Source organism: Phaethon aethereus, assembly GCF_964289735.1.
Source record: "Phaethon aethereus genome assembly, chromosome: 12".
Lineage (NCBI taxonomy): Eukaryota > Metazoa > Chordata > Aves > Phaethontiformes > Phaethontidae > Phaethon > Phaethon aethereus.
Window position 1 is genome coordinate 20,417,276 of NC_138588.1, and position 18,885 is coordinate 20,436,160.

The 18,885-nt window shown below is 48.9% G+C and overlaps 2 protein-coding genes across 3 annotated transcripts in view; one reads left to right on the plus strand and one right to left on the minus strand.

Moving 5' to 3' along the window:
- Positions 1-460: 460 nt before the first annotated feature.
- On the plus strand, positions 461-5,377 carry ISL2 (ISL LIM homeobox 2). Its single transcript, XM_082005237.1, has 6 exons — positions 461-1,515; positions 2,550-2,739; positions 2,920-3,179; positions 3,274-3,557; positions 3,669-3,839; positions 3,973-5,377. Exons 1-6 carry the CDS (start codon positions 1,458-1,460, stop codon positions 4,087-4,089), a joined length of 1,080 nt encoding a protein of 359 aa, XP_081861363.1. The 5' UTR covers positions 461-1,457; the 3' UTR covers positions 4,090-5,377.
- Positions 5,378-6,807: 1,430 nt separating this feature from the next.
- The window catches only part of SCAPER (S-phase cyclin A associated protein in the ER), a 132,160-nt gene continuing 120,082 nt past the window's right edge, over positions 6,808-18,885 (minus strand). For both annotated transcript variants that reach the window (XM_082005350.1, XM_082005351.1), the window contains exons 25-27: positions 11,404-11,595; positions 8,661-8,712; positions 6,808-6,993 (exon numbers count right to left, since the gene is read on the minus strand). In XM_082005350.1, the coding sequence (XP_081861476.1) occupies positions 6,899-6,993; positions 8,661-8,712; positions 11,404-11,595 (339 nt within the window). In that variant the 3' untranslated portion in view covers positions 6,808-6,898. The remainder of the gene's footprint in view (positions 6,994-8,660; positions 8,713-11,403; positions 11,596-18,885) is intronic.

Sequence of the window (18,885 nt, forward strand, 5' to 3'; positions counted from 1 at the left end):
CTTCTCCCCCTCCTCAGCTTCTGGGCTTTCATACCTACAGCGTGCCTGGCTTGTACAAAAAGCAAGTGCTTCAGCTGGAAAACCCATCCTGCCGGCTTCCTCCAAGCAAAATGAGCACAGCCTGCCCTGCCTGAGCCAAAATTTAAAGTCACCGCATCCTTCCCAAGCCGTACAGGTTGGTCGATGCCTGTCAAATTTCGTATGTAAAATCAAAAAGGTGATTGTGTGGAGGGCAGGGGCAGGACAGAAGCCCCAAGACGGCAGCAGTCTCAATTCCGGCATGTATACGCTTTCACGGACCTTTTGAGCTACTCATGGCACTGTACTGCCAAGTCTTGGGGAATTTAAAACTGAGTCAAAGGCCGTTGAAGTGCTCTCCCTATTTTTCTGCTAATGCACAGGAAGCCCGTGGAGACTGGGGGGAAAAGAGGGAGGAAAAATTAACAGAAGGTACAGAAGAGCAATGGGAGACGTTCAGCTGCAGGAGCAGCACGGGATCAGGTGCATGAAAATGCGGTAAAATACTATTTTTTCCTCTAATTTCAACTCATCACGTGGCTGCTGCCTGGGACGGCCGCCCCGACGAGGCTGGCGGTCCCGTTAGGGCCGTCGGGGCGGCCCTCCCGCGGGCGCGCAGCCTTGAGTCGGCGTCCATCGCGGAGCCCCCTTCCCGTCTGCCGCGGGGATGCGCCCCCGCGCAGCACCGGGGACTGTCCCGCCGCGCCCTTCCGTAGGCACCTGCCTGCCGCACGCTGAAACGCAGGGAGAAGGGACACCGAAAAAAAAGGCGAAAGAGAGGGGAAAGAAGGGTAACGAAGGAGAAAAGAAAAGGCGAAATGAAACGTCAAGGAAAATAACGGAGAGGGGAAAGCTAAAATGAATCTCCTTCTCCTCGGGTCGCTGATGCCGCCGTCCCTTCTGCGTACAGGGACGAGGCGCACGGCGCCGGTCACCGCGCCAGGCGGTCGGAGGGCCCCGCGGGCGGCCGCGGCTGACGGGTGGGTCCGGCGGCTGCCCGGGGCGCAGGGCGCTGAGGCGCGCACCCACCGCCCCCGCGGAGGAGTTTCTCCCGCGGCACACAGGGCTACTGTCCCATCCCGTCCGAGCCGGCGTCGGGCCACGCCAAGCCGGGGTCCCGCGGGGCTGCGTGGGAAGCCCGCGCCGTTCCGCACCGCTCCGCGCCCCGCCGCGCGCCACCGCGCGCCCATTGTTCACCACGGCCAATCCGCGGGCGCCCTCCCCGCGGCCGCCAATCGCCTCTGGGGGCCGCGCGGTGAGGTCAGCACCGCCCCCCCCCCGCCCCGGCCGCCGGTGCGCGCTGACATCACGGCGCGCCCCGGCGGGGCGGGCCCGGGGGGGCGGGCGCGGCCCCCGCCCCGCGCCGCGCGGGTAGTGGTGGAGCGGCGGCGCCGCATCCCGCATCGCGCATCGCGGCCGGTGCGCAGGGGGCCGCCCGCATGGTGGACGTCCTCCTCCCGCGGCCGCTCCCGGGCGCCATGGGGGAGCCCTCCAAGAGTAAGTCCGCGCAACGCGGCGCCGGGGCGGGCGGACGGGCGCGGCGGGGCGGCCGCGGGGCGCTGCGGGACGCGGCGGGGCCGGGCTCCGCGCCGCCGCTGCCGTCGGGCGGGCTGGCGGCCGCCGCGCTGCCCCGGCCCCGCGGGCGCGGTGACAGCGCCGGGAAAGGCTGCGGCACCGCGGCGCGCGCGGGCGGCTGCGGGCTCGGCCCGGGGCACCTCCGGTGCCGCTGTTACCGTTCGTGCCTCGCGCTCCCCGTCCCCCGCTGGCTCCCTTTCTTACCGAACGCCTGTCCTTTCGGCTGTCCGCGCCGCTGATCTCATTTCTGCCTGCGGTTTCCATTTCTTTCTCTCCTTCCCTCTGCTTTTTCTTCCTTTCCTTCCCGGTTTCTCTGCCCGTGTTACCGTTTTTCTTTCTTTCTTTCCATGTTTCGGTTTGACTTTCCTTTCTTTTTATTTATCTTTCCGTTTTTACTTCTTTCTTTCTCTTCTCGTTTTTCCGTTTTTGTTTGATTTTTCTTTCTGTCTCTTTGATTTCTTGTCTCTTACTGTTTTCATTTGTCCGTATTCCCGTTTTAACTGGCTCTTTCTGATTCTTTTTTCTCTGGTTTTGTTTCTCTTTCCGTCATTCCGTTTTTATTTCTCTTTCTTCCTTTTTATTTCTTTCCGTTTTTCTTTATTTCTTTCTCTCTTTCCTTCTTTCTTTCTTTCAGGTTTTCCTCAGCTTTTGTGTTAGTGTTTCTGGTTTTATTTACTTTTCCAAAATTCTACTTTTCTGTCTCTGTCTTTCTACATTTATTTCCCTCCGTCAAGTTTCTGGGGTTTTATTTCTGGCTGTATTAATTTCTCTCCTTTTGTGTTTCCGTCCTTTCATTCTCTCTCCGTGTTTCTGTCTTCATTGCTCTTTCTTCCTATGTTGAAAAAAAAGAAAAAAGATAAGAATAAGGCAAAAAAAAAAAGTGTCTTTTTCTAATTCCTGGCACTTCTGCCCTTGCCCATCGCTGCCCCTGACTGTGCCCCGCTCGCTCCCGGCAGGGCGGCCGGGGCTGGCCCTGTGCGCGGGCTGCGGGGGCCGCATCCAGGACCCCTTCCTGCTGCGGGTGTCGCCGGACCTGGAGTGGCACGTCGCCTGCCTCAAGTGCGCCGAGTGCGGGCAGCCCCTGGACGAGACCTGCACATGCTTCCTGCGCGACGGCAAGGCCTACTGCAAGCGAGACTACAGCAGGTGACCCCGAATGCGCCGACGCTCGTTAAAAAACGCCAAGCGAACCAAAACCCGAAAACGCACGAAAGCCCCTTAAACCCCCCGAATTTCCCCCAAACGAAAACCCGACCCTCGTCCGCTGCCCGCCCCCGCGGCGCGGCCCCGCGGGCCCTGACGGCGCGCCGCGTCCCGTCCCCGCAGGCTCTTCGGCATCAAGTGCGCCCAGTGCCGGGCGGCCGTCAGCAGCAGCGACCTGGTGATGCGCGCCCGCGACCACGTCTACCACCTGGAGTGCTTCCGCTGCGCCGCCTGCGGCCGCCAGCTCCTGCCCGGCGACCAGTTCTGCCTGCGGGAGCGCGACCTGCTCTGCCGCGCCGACCACGGGCCGCCCCCGGACGGCGCCGCCGCCCGCGGGCCGCGCAGCCCCGCGCTGCCGCCGCCCGCCGCCGCGCACCTGGCAGGTACCGGCTCCCCCTCGGGGCGGGGCGGGGGAAGGGGGTCTGCGGCGGGCGGGCGGTGACGCTGACGGCCCCACGCCCTCCTCGCCCTCCGCAGAGCCGGTGCCCGGGAGGCCGCCCGCCCCGCGGCCGCCGGCGCACAAGGCGGCGGAGAAGACCACCCGCGTGCGGACGGTGCTGAACGAGAAGCAGCTGCACACGCTGCGGACCTGCTACGCCGCCAACCCGCGCCCCGACGCCCTGATGAAGGAGCAGCTAGTGGAGATGACGGGGCTCAGCCCCCGCGTCATCCGCGTCTGGTTCCAGAACAAGCGCTGCAAGGACAAGAAGAAGTCCATCCTCATGAAGCAGCTCCAGCAGCAGCAGCACAGCGACAAGACGGTGAGCGCCTGCCCGCCCCGCCGGGGAGGCAGGCAGGGAAGGAGGGAGGGAGGGGGCTCCCGGGCCGGCGGGCTCGGTCGGCAGCCGCGCTGAGGCTCCCTGTGCCCGCAGAGCCTGCAGGGCCTTACCGGGACGCCGCTGGTGGCCGGCAGCCCCATCCGCCACGAAAGCGCCGTGCAGGGCAGCGCCGTGGAGGTCCAGACCTACCAGCCGCCCTGGAAGGCGCTCAGCGAGTTCGCCCTGCAGAGCGATCTGGAGCAACCCGCCGCCTTCCAGCAGCTGGTGAGCCGCGCCGCACCGCGCCGGGCCGCCCCGTCGGGCCGCGGGGGGCGGGCGGGCCCCGGCCCGCCGGGCCCGGACGCGGCGGGAGGGGGGACGGGACCGCGCCGGGCCCTCACCGCCGCTGCTCCCCCAGGTCTCCTTCTCCGAGTCCGGCTCCTTGGGCACCTCCTCCGGCAGCGACGTGACCTCGCTGTCCTCCCAGCTCCCCGACACCCCCAACAGCATGGTACCCAGCCCGGCCGAGACGTGAGGCGGCCCGGCCGCCCGCCGCCGCGGGACTTCCGCATGCCTGCGCTCCCTGCATGAGACACCCGGCCCCGGGCCGCTCCCAGAGCGCCGGACAAACGCCTTTGTTTTTTAATTATTCTTATTTAAAAACAAACAAAAAATATGTTACTGACGGCCAAAAAAGCACCGGGATCCTCGCTGCCTTCACCAGACCGGAGAGAGAGCCCCCGCCCTGGTTATTTCGTTGTTTTGTTTTTTTTTTTTTTTCCCTGCGGATTTCGATGTTTCTTTTTCCCAAAGAAACGCGGATTTCCCCGCTGGAGCCCGGCACGGTGACAGGCTGCCTCGCCCGCCGCTTGCGCCGGGGACGGCTTTTCTTCCCTTTTTGGAAGGGAAAAGAACGAAAGAAAGAAAGAAAGAAAGAAAACAAAAAATACAAAGGGGGGAGAGACTCGCCCGGCGTACGCGCCTTCTCGCGGCCGCGGAGCCGGCCTGGCCCTTCCTCCACGGAGCCGCGCCGTCCAGCCTCATCTCACGCCGATGCCTCGCCCGGGTCGCAGCGCCCGGCCCTGTACAATCGCTGGAAAAACGGGACATGGCAACGAGACTTTTTACCGGGAAAACCAGTACTAATAATGTTAAGTTATCAATGGACGGAGAACGGATTGTTTGAGCCTTTAACGAACAAAAGTAAGTTATTGTTATTTATTGTCAGAGTCGGCGGTTGAATAGTGGGATTAAATATTTTGGACTTAATAAAAAAAGAGGAAAAAAGGAAAGGAAAGGACTGAAACGAAATAAGGGGCGGGAGGGCGGCGGCGGGCACCCCCCGGGGCGCGGAGCCGCGCTGCCGGCCGGGGAGCGGGTCGGGGCGCGGAGCGGGTTGGAGTGCGGGTCGGGTCGGGACGGGCGCAGCCCCGGTTTGGCCAGCACGGCCTCCCCGTACCGCGCTAATCGGCTTTCCTGACCGGGGACGCTTATTTATAGCCGGGGAGGCGGAGCGCGGTTTCCCTTTCGGAGCAGCCCCCGGGTCGTGCCCGCACCTGCCGCGGTTGCGGGGCCGCCTCGCCTCCTCCCCGGGGGCGCCGGGGACTCGGCGGCGGCGAGGCGAGCCGTCCCTTCGCCTGTGCTCATCCCCCCGTCTAGACACAGGCGGCGGCTCCTTATCTGCCCTTGGCATCACCGGGAGCGCGGCGGGGGCCCGCCAGCCGCGGCGCCCGCTCCCTCCCCGTTACCCGGGCGGGAATGCGCTCGGGGCCGGCTCCGGGCGGGATCCAGGCCCGGGCAGCCTTAAACCACGGCGAGCCACCCCCACGTCCCCATCCCCGGGCAATCGGGCCCGCGCCCTCGGGACGGGGGGGCAGCTGGGCCCTACCCGAGCCCCCCGGCCTGCAAAGGGACGGGGCAGCGCGGCGCCGGGGTGGGGACGGCTCCGCCACCCCCGAGGGGCTGAGGAGGCGGGTGTGCGGGGCACGGGCCCCTCGGGGGCGAGCTGGCCCCCGCAGTTGGCGTCGGGGCGCACGAAGCAGCCCGGGCCGTGTCGGCGGGAGAGGCGAACACGGGCCGCCTCAACCAGGGCGGGCGGCCCCCCTGGCCCGGGACAGGTGGGAAGGGGCTCTCCCTCCCCCCCCGCCGTGGGGCCCCCGCCGTTACCTGGCTCCGGTCGGGTCGAGTTTCAGCTCCCCGCGCTCTCCCGGGCTTAGATTGAAGCAAGCTGTTTCCCTCCTCTGGGAGCGGGGCCGCCCGGGCCGTAAAATCGTCTCCGCGCTGGCGGCCGGGAGACCCAAGTCCCCGCGGAGCCCCCGCTCCCGCCTCAGGCAGCGCGGCGGCCTCGCCTCGGGCAGCGCGGCGGCCGCGCCGGGCTGGTCGGGATTGCCGCTGCCGGCTCAGGTGCGGGCCGGGCCGGGCCGGGCCTGGCCGCTGAGGCCGGCACGGAGGGAACGGTCCCGGTCCCCGCGGCCGTGAGCCGCCCGCGGCCCGGGATCGGGGCGGCCCCGCCGGCGCCTTCCCCCAGGAAGCGCCGACCGCGCCGCGCTGGGCCCGGGGCGGCACGCGCCCCCTCACAGGGCTCCCCGCGCGCCGGCCGCGCCCAGGGCCGCCGCCGGGGCCGCGGGCCAGAGGCGCGGGCAAGGAACCGTGCGAGCCACGTCGCCGTTTTTACCTTTTAATTTTGCTTCGTGGAACCTTCACCGTTAAGAGCACATCACGAGGTTTAAACAGGCGTTATTAAAGTCTTTATCGAACCGTTAAAAACGCGTGCGGTTTAAAAAACAATCCCTATTCCGTGACTTTGCCCAAATCACCAAAAAATTACAAAGCGAACTTTCCTCAGAACCCGATCTAACCCGATCTAAGGTCTTCAGCCTTTTGCTTAACTGCAAAAACAGCGCAGGAGTCTTGCCTTTAAGTTGTGTTTTGGGTTTTTTCCTCTCCAATCCTTGCGTCGCTTACAGCAATTCAAACACACTAACATTTGTAACGCACAAGTCACACTACAGACAGAATAAGTTATTTTATTACAAGATAGATAGAACACGTTTTCTCTATTTGCAATCTTATTTCAGCAGTTTTGCAGTGCAAGTACCACCACATCACAGGGTAGAAAGTACCCAAATCATGACATCGGATATGTGAATGAAATAAACTCAAAATTACAAAACAGAACTCGAAAGTATCTACAGTACTTAGGATATAAATAGTGCAAATTATAATATCTACAGCGTAAGTACTTAGAGTATCAAAGACTTTTTGGCATAGCCTTTTAAAGAAGGTAGTCAGCAGGAACTGGTCAGCGTGACGACGTTAGGGATTTTTAAAACCAAATACAACACTTATTTTTTCAAGAAGAACTGTCGAGCTTCTTCCCAGGACTGTCGGGGGAATCTGTTGGACAGCTCAAGATAATCTTGAGAATTGAAAAATTTTTCTGTTGAAGACAGAACATAAAATTACCAAGTTATTCTCTCTTCTGATGAGATGGCAATAAAACAAGAATAACGAACACGCGGCCAATTCGCGATACTTCAAGTCATTTACTCCGCTCCCCCTACCAAAAACTTCTCAGATGGTGGGGTGACGCTTCCGTGGAGCTCCGGCCATTGAGGTTTGGCTTTAAAAACGGGGGCAGAGGGCACCGATGAGCAAAGGCTTAGACTTTTAAGCTTTCGGATCAGGCTCTCTGCTTTGCGCATCAGAACATTACAGACCTTTACACATTTGATGTCCTCGGACCCACCAGGGACCAATTCGGCCTCCTTCAAGTTCGGGCAGCCTCAACGGCGCGCTCTCTGCTTAGCAGCTGCTTTTTCCGCAAAGGGCTGCGGAGTTTTGCTCCCCGATTCGCCCAAAGCTCCCAGCAAGATTACAAGCACAGCTTTTACTCCTACGAGTACTGCTGGCGACGCGGACGGGGCTACTACACGTGCACGCCCAGGTTTGCGGGGTCTGACCCTTTGAGCGGCGTGTTGCAGCGCTGCACCCAACAACCAAGTTTGCGCTTTCGAGTTTTATTCTGAGCAGCGTTATCGTTCCCGTTCGTTTTTTTGGGGACACAGTCCTTCATATTCAAGTGATACGATGGATAAAAATAATCCTGCTTGCGCTATTATTAAGTCAGCTTTTTTGCAACTGGGGAATGTTTAGAAATCACACTCACATGTCACCACATAGTCAACTTTGTTTAAAACTTCATTCAGTTTGACTAGCGAAAATAAAAAGCAGTTTTCCACTTAGATTTTAGATTTTTCTTGAGCAGATTCTCATGGAAACACAATCCTGGAAAGTCTGTGCTGCAGACACTGCACGAGGCTGCTTCAGACTAAGAGGTATAATGTTGGCAGCAAAAATCTCCATAAATCTAACGTTAATTTTATATTTTTGAATTTATTTTTAAACACAAAGCTTATGTTTTAGACCTAGAACTGCTCATCTTCTGCCAAACGTTCAGCAAAATGGTAAATTTCTGCTAGCTATGAGGGAGAAATGACTGTCCGAGTGACATACAAAATAGGGACCACTCAAGATCAGACTCCCATCAACACACTCGAATTTCAGATTAAGAAGTAATAGCCATCTTAGCTGAGAATCTCTCAAATGTTTAGCCTAAAGAGGTTAACTGCATTTTACACAGTATTTACAACAACCGGGGGGGGCCCAGGAATCACAACTCTTCTGCAAACCAACAAACTTTGCAGGATAATTACAGGACAGTATTTTACTAATTTTTGGCTCCCTGGGTGTATTGGCATGGCTGCGTGGCTTCTGCAACCTAAAACGTTTGAAGATAGCCCTTGTGACAGCTAATTAAATACGTGCACGTACAGTATCACGTTTTAAGACATGATACCACATAGCGTTCAATAAAGATTAACAGCCCGAATCCCTGATACGATGAGCAGCAAACTGGAAGACATGTATGTTTAAGTCAGAATGTAAGCTAGAGAGCCTCTCCCCAAACTGTAAAATCACTTTGCAATTCACTACCACAATTTTCATTGCGATGCAGATTCCCAAAAAAATTAAATCACAGTAAAACACAGTATCTACACATTTTGTTACCCAATTGCTACTCTGTTAAATTGCACGGAGACATACCCCTCTGCTGAGATAACTGATTATCCATTTGGCCTGAACTCTGTGCAAAATCCTACAGGGGAAACAAAACAAAATAAAACAAAAAAACAGCATCAGGTTTTCAGATCTTACATCTGAGGAATTAAAACAACATTTTTAAGTCTTCACAGTCGCTCAAAAATACTAATACTTTATGAAAACTATAAATTAACTACTCTGGCTTGTTTGCTAGGTATCATAACAGAATACTGCCAGCACTTAAATTCTATAATATATAGTGGATTTTTATTCCTTTATTTATACCTTTTTGGAAAAAAATATACTTTCAATACACAACAGAAAAAACAAGGTGTTAGTACCTTCTTAGGAAATAGTTATTATCATGACTTTTAATTTAAGAGAACATTTACTATAGCTGCGTTTCTTTAAAACAAATGGTGTTTTAGATTTATGCTCCTGACTGCAAACGCACTCTTACAAAATCCTTGAATTATCCCAATTTCATCGGCTGTGGTTCCCAGTGACCCGGGCGCCTGAGGTCCTGATCTGAGAGTAAGTGAAGTTCTTCTGCAGAGGTGCTTAACTCTGGCCAACGCCGCAGCCAGCTGTGAGGTGGCAATTAATCTAGATTAAGTGCCCAACGCGACGTGCGATCCCTGCTGCTATCGCACGGGATGTGCATCCTCTGGAGCCAGCAAGGACACCCACCGACTCCGCTCGGAACAAGGCAGGATTACGCAAGTCAGCTGTCCCAGTACGGAGAGGGCTTTTAGGATCCTCTCTTTTGTTCGAGCATTCACTGAGCAGAGACAGTATTATTTGACATGAGATACAATTTAGCAAATCACGGATACTCCTAAATGTTTTTTAATTATTTCAGCAAGTCTAGAAACACAAGTAGCAAAAATAAAAAGGATAATGCAAACTTCAGATGATGGAAATAAATCTGTCGGTAGGGAGGTGTAACGCGGGTCGTTGTAAAATCCAGCAATCATTTTCCTTTGATTTACGCTGCACACATTTAACACACTGTATTTAAGTGTTATATTTGTACACACCACCAAACTTTTACGTAAACGGGACTTCTTTTTGCATTCCCTGGCAGAGGAAGAATCTCATTTTCTAGTCACGGGGAAACATTTTACAGTCTTTCCCAAACCTTCCACTGAGGCAAATGAGAGATTTGCTTGACAAACAGCAGCGTGTTGAAATAAAAGTACGGAGGCAAGTCTCTTCTGTGTGTGTGGGTATCGGAGCATTCCTTGGTTCCTTTCAGAATAGTTCTCTCCGTGTGTGTGTGCGCGCATGGGCAACGTTTGGGATTAGATTTTGAAATGGGTAAAATACTAAAGTACCAGGGAAGCCAGCAAAGACGTGACACTTTAGAGCACACAAGGATCTCCCATATTTTAATGTAACACCTTTTTTAAAAGCCTGCAAGAATAGTATGTGGACTTGGCATCGGAGATATACCTCTAGTTGGAAATCAAAGTACTGACATCGACCCTTGTAAATATACTTACGCTTTGCCGTAGCTACTAAGGAATTAAAATCCAATCTCTCTCTTATAGCACAGAAATAAAGGTAAATAACTGTGATTATTCATATAGGGAACACTCTCCTGCACTCTCCTGTTTTATGTCTGGAAAAAACTTGCTGCGTTTTACTCATAATGCTTAGATTATTTTTTGCCACTGCAAATTCTACACTGAAATCTGTAGTTTCACTATAAGAAAGCCAAAGTCAAAGGTGAATTTATAGCTTTGTATCTAACCGAAGTTCATTACTATGTGTCAAATTCTTTTAATACTAAGTTCCAAATAATTCTTTCTGAACTGCTATGCAATTATTTAAGTATTAAAAGGATAAAAAGTAGTTGCACTCAGAAGTTTGATGTTACGCTAAGACTTTTAGTAACTATTTAGTTCTTGTGTCTTCTCCCCTAAATCCGCGTAGCCTACCCTTGGACTAGCTGCAAAGCATTAGCAAAAAGAGTTTGCCCAACATTTCTGTATCGACAACAGTAACCTTCAGGTGACTGATACAGAGTTACTAGACTCCTAAAAGCATATAATTTTTTTTAATAGTAAGAGTGTTTACGAAAACCGCATTCATTCACTGGAAGTAGCCAATAACATGTACAGAAAACATGAGGTATGCATAAAATCTGATACATAAAGCACAGCATATAAATTTAGACAAAGGGAACAAAAATGCTGCAAATCCTTACTCAAAACAGTATTTGCAATGACCTCAGTGGCTTACTGTCAAAAATAAAGATTGCAAGATTAGACCAGTAACATATGTCCCATGTATTTTCTGCATAAAATACATACACTTCAGTTCTCTCTGTAAATCTACTGTACACAGTACACAAGTGTACATTTGTATGTAAACACATTAATATACCGACTTCAGATATGCTGTATGTGCCGTAGATTTTCAAAAATAAGTATTTTAAGGATTGTCTGGTAATAGCAGGATCTACATCAAGGCTTCCTAGCATGTCCAATAACTGTAATGAAAACAGGATTCTGCATGTGATAGTGAGAACCTGAACTACCCGGTAACCTTCTAGCGTTATAAGATGCCTCAAGTACAGGCATAATCTGTGGTTTGAAAAGAGCTGCAGAGAATCTTAAGAAGTACTTCAATGCTGTTTACTTGTTTTACTTAAGTCAAATGATTTCCATATACACAGCAAAGGCGAGAAACGCTGCTGCAGTTACCCTGCACGCTGCTGTGACGGGACTGCAATAGCTACCTGAATGAATGTGGCGAGTAAAACACAACTCATCTCCTGCTCCAGGATGATCTTGTTCTGAGGGTTATTGTAACAAGCAGCTATTAGCGAAGGGAAGAGCACTTTGATTAAACGAGGATCACTGAAATACTGGAAAGGCAACTGGCATAGTTTTTGCAGCACCGTGGGGTGACGGCCAGACTGTACGATGATCTGAAAATACAAACATAACAGAATTAAAACACGTGACCTGTCTGTTCTTCTCTTCCTGTTAACCACCAAGGGTGTTGAAGTCATGCTAAAAAAATGAGCGTGGCTGAGGAGTAAATACTAAAAATAACGCTTGTAATGTTTAGTCCAAATAATACTTGCACGCTAAAACAGAAGTTACTTTTATTGCAGAGGAACACAAAGAATATAAGGCTGTGAAACTTCTTTTTCCCCTATCACCCCAAAAGACAGGAAGTAAATGAGAAGGGGATTAATCTGCAGATTACAACAAAATAGATCATTTAATACCTTCAGTCAAAAGACAAAGAATTATAGCAAAAGGCCTATCATAAGTTAGAGCTACGAAACAAAAGACCCCAACCCCTGCCATTTAAACACAGCAAGCATGTCTTTGGGCGCGTGTCAAGAAAGAGATCACCAGGACTGTAAAAACCCTCCTGAAGCTCGATCATCCTTTACCGGAGTGCTCTCTGGCAATTAGAGGGGACTCTGTTTCACGGTAGATGTCTGCCACGCATTCTCGGGCACCAAAAAGAAAAGGTGATTGTAGGCTGCACAGCAAGGAGTTTCAGTAAGTAGAGACTCAGAAAGATCCTCCCATCTGTATTTCTTATCTTGGTTTCTATCAGTGCCATTGACTCTAAAAGGAGAATTGTTTAGATAAATGGGACTGTTGTCATGAAGCAGGCTAAGTTTACAACTCTGTGTATCTGAAGAAATAAGGCAATGCTATTACTGGTCTCCTGCAACGGAACCTTTCCAATTTACTCGATAGTCTTATAAAGTCTTTGTGATAAACTAAAAAATGCCCAAATCGGATCTGTTCCAAGTAACCTTGATTAGACAATTACAATATGAAAGGGCTGTCTGACCCAAAGTTGGCTTTTTGGCATAGGAGGAAGCTCCTATAAGGTTAGAACACTGTAAAACTTAGGGTCACGACTGTAAATTGTACTTGGAAAAGCACAATTTTACAGGTACACACCCAGACAAGACTGCATTCAAATTAAAACCAGAAGGACAGAAAGAAGCAGTTGAGACCACAGGAACATAAATTACAGGGATTTACAAGTTCTCAAAGCACTTTTCACAATACCTTCAGAGCACACTCTCAGCTGATAATGCAGTTCACTTTAAAAACAAGATCAACAAAGTAATAGTTTGCATTTTTTTCAGTTCACCAGCCAAAAAGACACCGAAAACCTTTCAAAATACTGCTAAAAATGTCTTAATGCCCTTAAAGACAGGAGGAATTTTAAAAAGACAGCCAAATACGTGACAATTAAGCGTACATTCAGACACCGTTTTGAGGAAAATATCTCTGAAGCGTTCAGATGATTCTAAACTTAACTGTCGGCTCCCACCCCGTAAGCAAGAGGGTGCCTTTCGAGTCTGTGATTACTGTTTGAAAGGCAAGTTAACCGGAGTGGTTATTATAGAAATCTGTGTTTTTCTATGGTACATTCTACCATCAGAAAAGCATTTAAAAATCGAGCGTTAACTGTACTAAAGTAACTACAGTTGGTACTTCTGATCCAGGGCAGAACAGCAGAACTCTTGATTTCTTTTTCATGGCCCCTGTAACACTTGATGAACAGGCAGAGGAAAAGAAGTTTTGGGGGCTTTTCGTTTTTCGTTCCACACTGCACTTCCTTTACCTGTTCCAAAAATGCCATGGATAATTACTGAACTCCTGCCAAACTCACAGTGCAGATACCCGAATAGCTTCTGCGGAATTATTATTGCATTCTCTTTTTCTTTTCAACATTTTTACTACTACGATGTTATCAACATTAAAGATAGGAAGGTACATATGAGGACTGCTGATTGCTTTAATTTGGTATTTATCACATGTGGAATCCATTTAATGATTTCAGCTCATTGTACTAATGCAGCTGCTAAACCTGATACAGTATATTATGTACGCTGAAAAAAAAAAAAAAAAAAATCATGAGTCACCCCTTACTGGAAAAAACCCCAAACAAACAACCTCTAGGAGAGCACATATTCCTTGTTTCACTGTCAACCGGTGGAGAAAGTGAAGTCCAGCACTTGACTTAGCAGATGAACAACGAAGAAAACAAATGAAAACCTCGCCTATGACTTCTTTATGGTGGAAAAAGACTTCTTTTTACTTTTTTTTTTTTTTTTTAACAGCCACTTGGCTGAATGATCCCAGGGAGTTTTGCAGGCCTGGAATACTCATCTTACAAAATGCTCTAACGCAAGATACAAAATCCTTACTGAAATCCCGTGCAGAAAGCTTGCTTCTCCTCCTGCCACATACTGGAATCCAGGCACATTTACCTAGAATTAGCTTTTCTTGTTGCTCTCTCTCTAGCCTGAAAGCCACATATGCCTGTCAAACGTAACAAGATCCTAATTAAATCACCACATTTATGTACAGCCAAGCATTTAAGCACCTGCTTAACTTCAGATATGTGCCTAGGTTCCATTAATATTTGCTTGTGGTTTTCTTTTTCTGAATGGAGACCTATCAAATTAGTACAAGCTACTTTTTTTTTTTTTTTTTTAATCCAGAGCAGGCAACTCACATCAGTGTTTTCTGTATTTCATTAAAAATTTTTGCTTACTCCCAAAATTTATAGATATTCACACAACTTTATTGGTTTTGCCTTTGCTTAGCTTACATAAATTCCCAAGAAGATGCACCTGCTTAGCTTAGCTTATTTTTGTCCCAACACAGTAAACATTAGTATAACCCTGTGAAGACCCAAACTACTCACAGGTAAGAGACACCGCAAATACGTTTCTGCAATGCTATTTCATGATGAATTAATGAAATATTTCTCTGTGCTACCAGCCAAACTCAAGAGCCTGCTATACCTCAGAGGTGGAGCCCCCGTTACAGGGCGCGGTGATATGATTCAGGGTTCGCACACCAGAAAGCACTGGCCGATGGCACCGTCTGCTCTCAATGTAAAAGCCTGCTGGAAATGAGAGGCTAGAGCATCTTAAATTCTTTACTGGGCTGAACTGAAGCAACCTCTACACCGTATAAGCCAACGGTTAGCAAGGCTGCACAACATATGCCACTCCAATATCCGATTTTGTTTACTTCTAGCCTTTGCTAAAAGTCACCTTTAAGAACACAATTTTCCCTGCTTGGTCTCTGTCTGAATTTCCAGCTTTCCTACACCACGACCGCTGTGCCTACTGAATCCACACTAGCTGACTGTCCAGCACAGTGACTAATGTGATGACCTGTGGGAACTTTTTACCGAGCGACACTTTTCAAGGTTGCCTATCAGTTATCTTCTGTCACTCCCACCAGTTTATGGCCTTCTGCAGGTCCTGCTAATTTGCTTAATCGCCAATAGCCAGAGGGTCGGGCATTCTCTTCTGCCCTACCAGGCAATCCATGCTCCCGTGTGACTCTTTGGAAAGTGCACTCTGCACTCGCAAGTGCAATAACCATCCTGATCCACTGGATTGGTATTTCTGAAGTTTATCACTTAGGAAAGCATGATTCATGATTACTGAAGTCTTTAGACGGAATCCATTTGTTCCTCAAGTTTACTTGGGCCAATATTCACTATATAGCATATTACTTGGCCATTTGCTGCAATTCTTCTAGCTGTGAAAGTCTGAAGCAGTATAAAGTCAGTCTTTCAAAACAGACTACAATGACAAAAGCCAGCAACATGCCACACAGCACTTGAGCAATAAAAAAGGACAATCAATCAAAAAAATTAAAAGCTCCTTGTGGTATGGAACAGTAGTACAGTTGTGAGGGGAACTCCTCATTTTGCTGGGAGATAAGGCTTCTTCCCCTGTCACTTAGGCAGGGTGTCTGGAAGGATATTCCATCCTGGATTCTGCAGTTCTTCCTTGGATTCCCACCAGGCAGCCTTCCTCTCTTGCTACCGCTTCCTGGCACCTTGCAAGGGAGATCCTCCCAGGAGTGAAGGCCTTTGCGAGGGAACTAATAAACCACGTGGACCCAAGTAACTTGGGTCCGGCTTTCCTCTGGGTAGAAAAGGGAATGTTGCAGCTCATTTCATTTTTCTGTGAAGCTCCAAGGGCCCAAAAAGAACTTTCTGACGATCCTGCAGGAACGAGAATCGTAGAAGCGCGACTCCCTCCCTCGCCTGCACGGGCAGGGAGATAACCGCCGGTATGCACAGGGGAGACCTTTGCATGACGAGTAGCAAGGCACAGATGTTTTGGCGAACACATCCTAATTCTGTTTACATACTGTATATACACATATTTGTCTTTCACTTGATTTTTCTCCGTATTCCTTTTACCATGAATGAAAACTACAATTACTTTTAAATGCATACGTACGAATTCTTGTCAAGGCAGGGTAAGAAAATCTTCATAACTAATAGGATCCAGACCTTTTGAATAACAGAAATGATACAGAATGTATCAGCAGATACATGTCAAAACAGAATCAAAACTTACCAAGTCAATGGTTAATTCTACAAGAAAATTAAAATAAGAACCCTCTAGTCTTTGAAACTGTATCTTCATAATCAGGTAACTGAGTTTATAAGCATCTTGAAAGGAATGAACAGGATTTTCATTGAGAAAACTAAAATGTCAGCCAGAAAGTTGAAGTATGACTATGTGTAAAATATTGAACAAATATTAGCCAAATTGAAGTAAACTGATAATTCATACATTCGTATCATTCATATATTCACATGTCCTAATTAGACATGTAATGTAGATGCATGCTACTAATTTTTCAAGAACGAGTAGTTCAATCAAATTGCCTTGTGAAGATTTAAACTTTTTTTAAATACGCAGTAGCACTTCTGGTGACAATCTAAATTTCTGTTTCCAAGTTGTAATTGTACACATTTTACAGATGTAAAGCATTTTAAAAATGAGAAATTAATTGCCTTTAAAACTTTGCCTGCAACCTTCCAGAGATTGAATGAAGATTATGATCACAGATTGGTTTTCAATGGTCCGATGCATGTATGTTAAATGCTGTCAGATATTTTATTACAAATAACAAAAAAAATGGTTCAGTCTCAGACCAAGGACTTTTTCAGCCCTTGTGCACTATGCAAGGTTAGTCCAGGATTACCGCAGAGCGGAAGTGCTGATTTTTAGAGCAATATTTAGTCTAGTTCTACTGATGGATTTAGGTTTTCTTGTTTCATTGGGACATTTGCAGCTCTGGAAAGGCATCATTCATGTCAGTTATTTCTGTCCAAATACACCATAAAAACACTGGAATTATCTCTCAAAGAGGCTAATTAATTTTCTGGTCAGGAAGAACAGAAAGCCAGCAGCAAGCTTTTTGTCTATGCAAAGGTAAAAAAAAGAACTGAGAAGTGAGTACTCGATTCAGAAAGCCACCTTCTCAAAGAAGTGTGCTAGCCCAGAGAATCACAACATTATGAATCAATTACTGTAGTTTACTGAAGATTATTCATACATTTACAGAGCTATAGCACATTCATCATGTGTCTAAAATCATAATAGTATTTACCAGTCTATTCAATTATTTCCTCAAAGGCTGCTTCCCCCCCAAATAATAATTAAAGAAAAAAAAAAAAAAATCTCATCACAGTATTCCCGGTTAAAAATGAGTTGGTTTAAGCCTGGCAAGAAGCTCTTCTCCTCCAAATAGCTAGGCAGTGGACAACTTATCAAGTCCAAGCCTAAGCCCACAACATTTTTAACTGGCAAAGCAGATTCTCTAGCTATCCAAGGAAGTCGCTAAATGAGACGGTGCATTTGCTGTGAGACATTCGCCACATCCACTTTGGCGTGGCAAGCAACACCGCCAACAATAAGCCATTTTGCCAGGGTCCTTTAAGCCCAGGGCTAGGGGACAGAGGCGGTGCTGGCCCTTGGAGACGCTACAGGGTACGCACGAGAGCCCTCAGCCCCGGGCTAACTCAGGAACACGGACGGTGTGCTTCCATCATTCTTGCTTCATTTTTGGGAGACTTGCTGAAGGCTTTTCACAAACATTAACCGGAAGACACGATTTAAGCGTTGCCAGATAGAAAGCCTGTAGTGGGCACTTTTCAGAGCAGATCCTGTAACTTATTTAAGGTCTCCTTTTTATCCTGTTGTGTTGCCCCACAATTTCCTTTATCACGTATTTCCCATTACCATTAGGGCAATGATTTTGCAAAAGCTTGTTTTTTGTTAAGCCGACGCTTCACGGAGGTCACCAGTAACACTTCTGTACGCCAAGGTCTACTTTCCACACCACAACCAACAGGAAAGCTCACAGCAGCCTGGATACTCTCCTCCATCTTTCCTAGCAGCCACTTGGTTACTCTGCCTGCCAGCTCTCATCGCCTTCCAGAAACCAACTACACAAAAAATCAGATTTTAAAAATGACTGGCTTTAGACTTTAACTTGATCATATAGTTTGCTTATTATTTCTGTTCCTTTTGCTGTATCTTAACATTATGTCATGGTCGACGCTATTAAAATACGCAACATAAACATGCAGAACCTTGGGGAGCAAAGGCATTGCCGGCATCAATGGCACCGCGAGGGCACAGCCCCCATAAATGAGACCCGCAGGGGTAGTGGATGTCCAACTAAGAGGGCAGAGACCATGTCCAGCAACTCTCAGCTGCCATCTGAGCACCTGGAACTGCACGTACGCTGCCAGGTCTCTCCAGGAGCAGAAGAACGCTCACTTGGCAACACTGCAGCGGGAGGATAACGTGACTTACGCGTGCTTTCTGGAGCCTATCAGTTCCTTTCATCCACAGAAGAAAGGAAAAAGTTGCTTCTTAATTATCTAAGACAGCAGAGAAAGGAGAAGGATTGCTAAGGAGAGAACTGAAATCTGTAGCCACAAGAAAAGCCAAATGTCAAGATCTGAACCGAACCTTACAAGTCATTTAAATGCACTAACGCGTGACTAACTCTGCACGAGAATGTTATGTTCTTAGTACTCCACAGTCAGGCTGGTGTTTTTTAGTAATTTTGAGCAGGTATTAGAAACTGTAGCTCTTTTATCAAATGAAAAGTGAGACAAAATTATAGTAACGTGGATACAGGAAAATGGAGTTGAATCATAACTCTGTAAAGTTTAAAACTACCTGAAGTGAAACCTTCCTCAGCTCTTGGAAAGAAAAAACTGCTAATAAAATGGTGTATTCCACAGGTACTGAGAAACAAATACAGTGATTATCACTGTGAGCTGGACGAGCCTCCTAGAAAAACATCCTTCTCCATAGAACTTCCTTTTATTTTTATGAAACGAAGCATTCAAATGTGCTCTTCTACTTGACGGTGCTCTTCTGCTATAACGTATT

Bases quoted from the DNA above. Each gene is read 5' to 3' on its own strand.
- ISL2 (XM_082005237.1), top strand. From the start codon at position 1,458: ATGGTGGACGTCCTCCTCCCGCGGCCGCTCCCGGGCGCCATGGGGGAG. The intron at 1,516-2,549 runs GTAAGTCCGCGC...CGCTCCCGGCAG, and splicing joins CATGGGGGAGCCCTCCAAGA to GGCGGCCGGGGCTGGCCCTG. The intron at 3,180-3,273 runs GTACCGGCTCCC...CGCCCTCCGCAG, and splicing joins CGCCGCCGCGCACCTGGCAG to AGCCGGTGCCCGGGAGGCCG.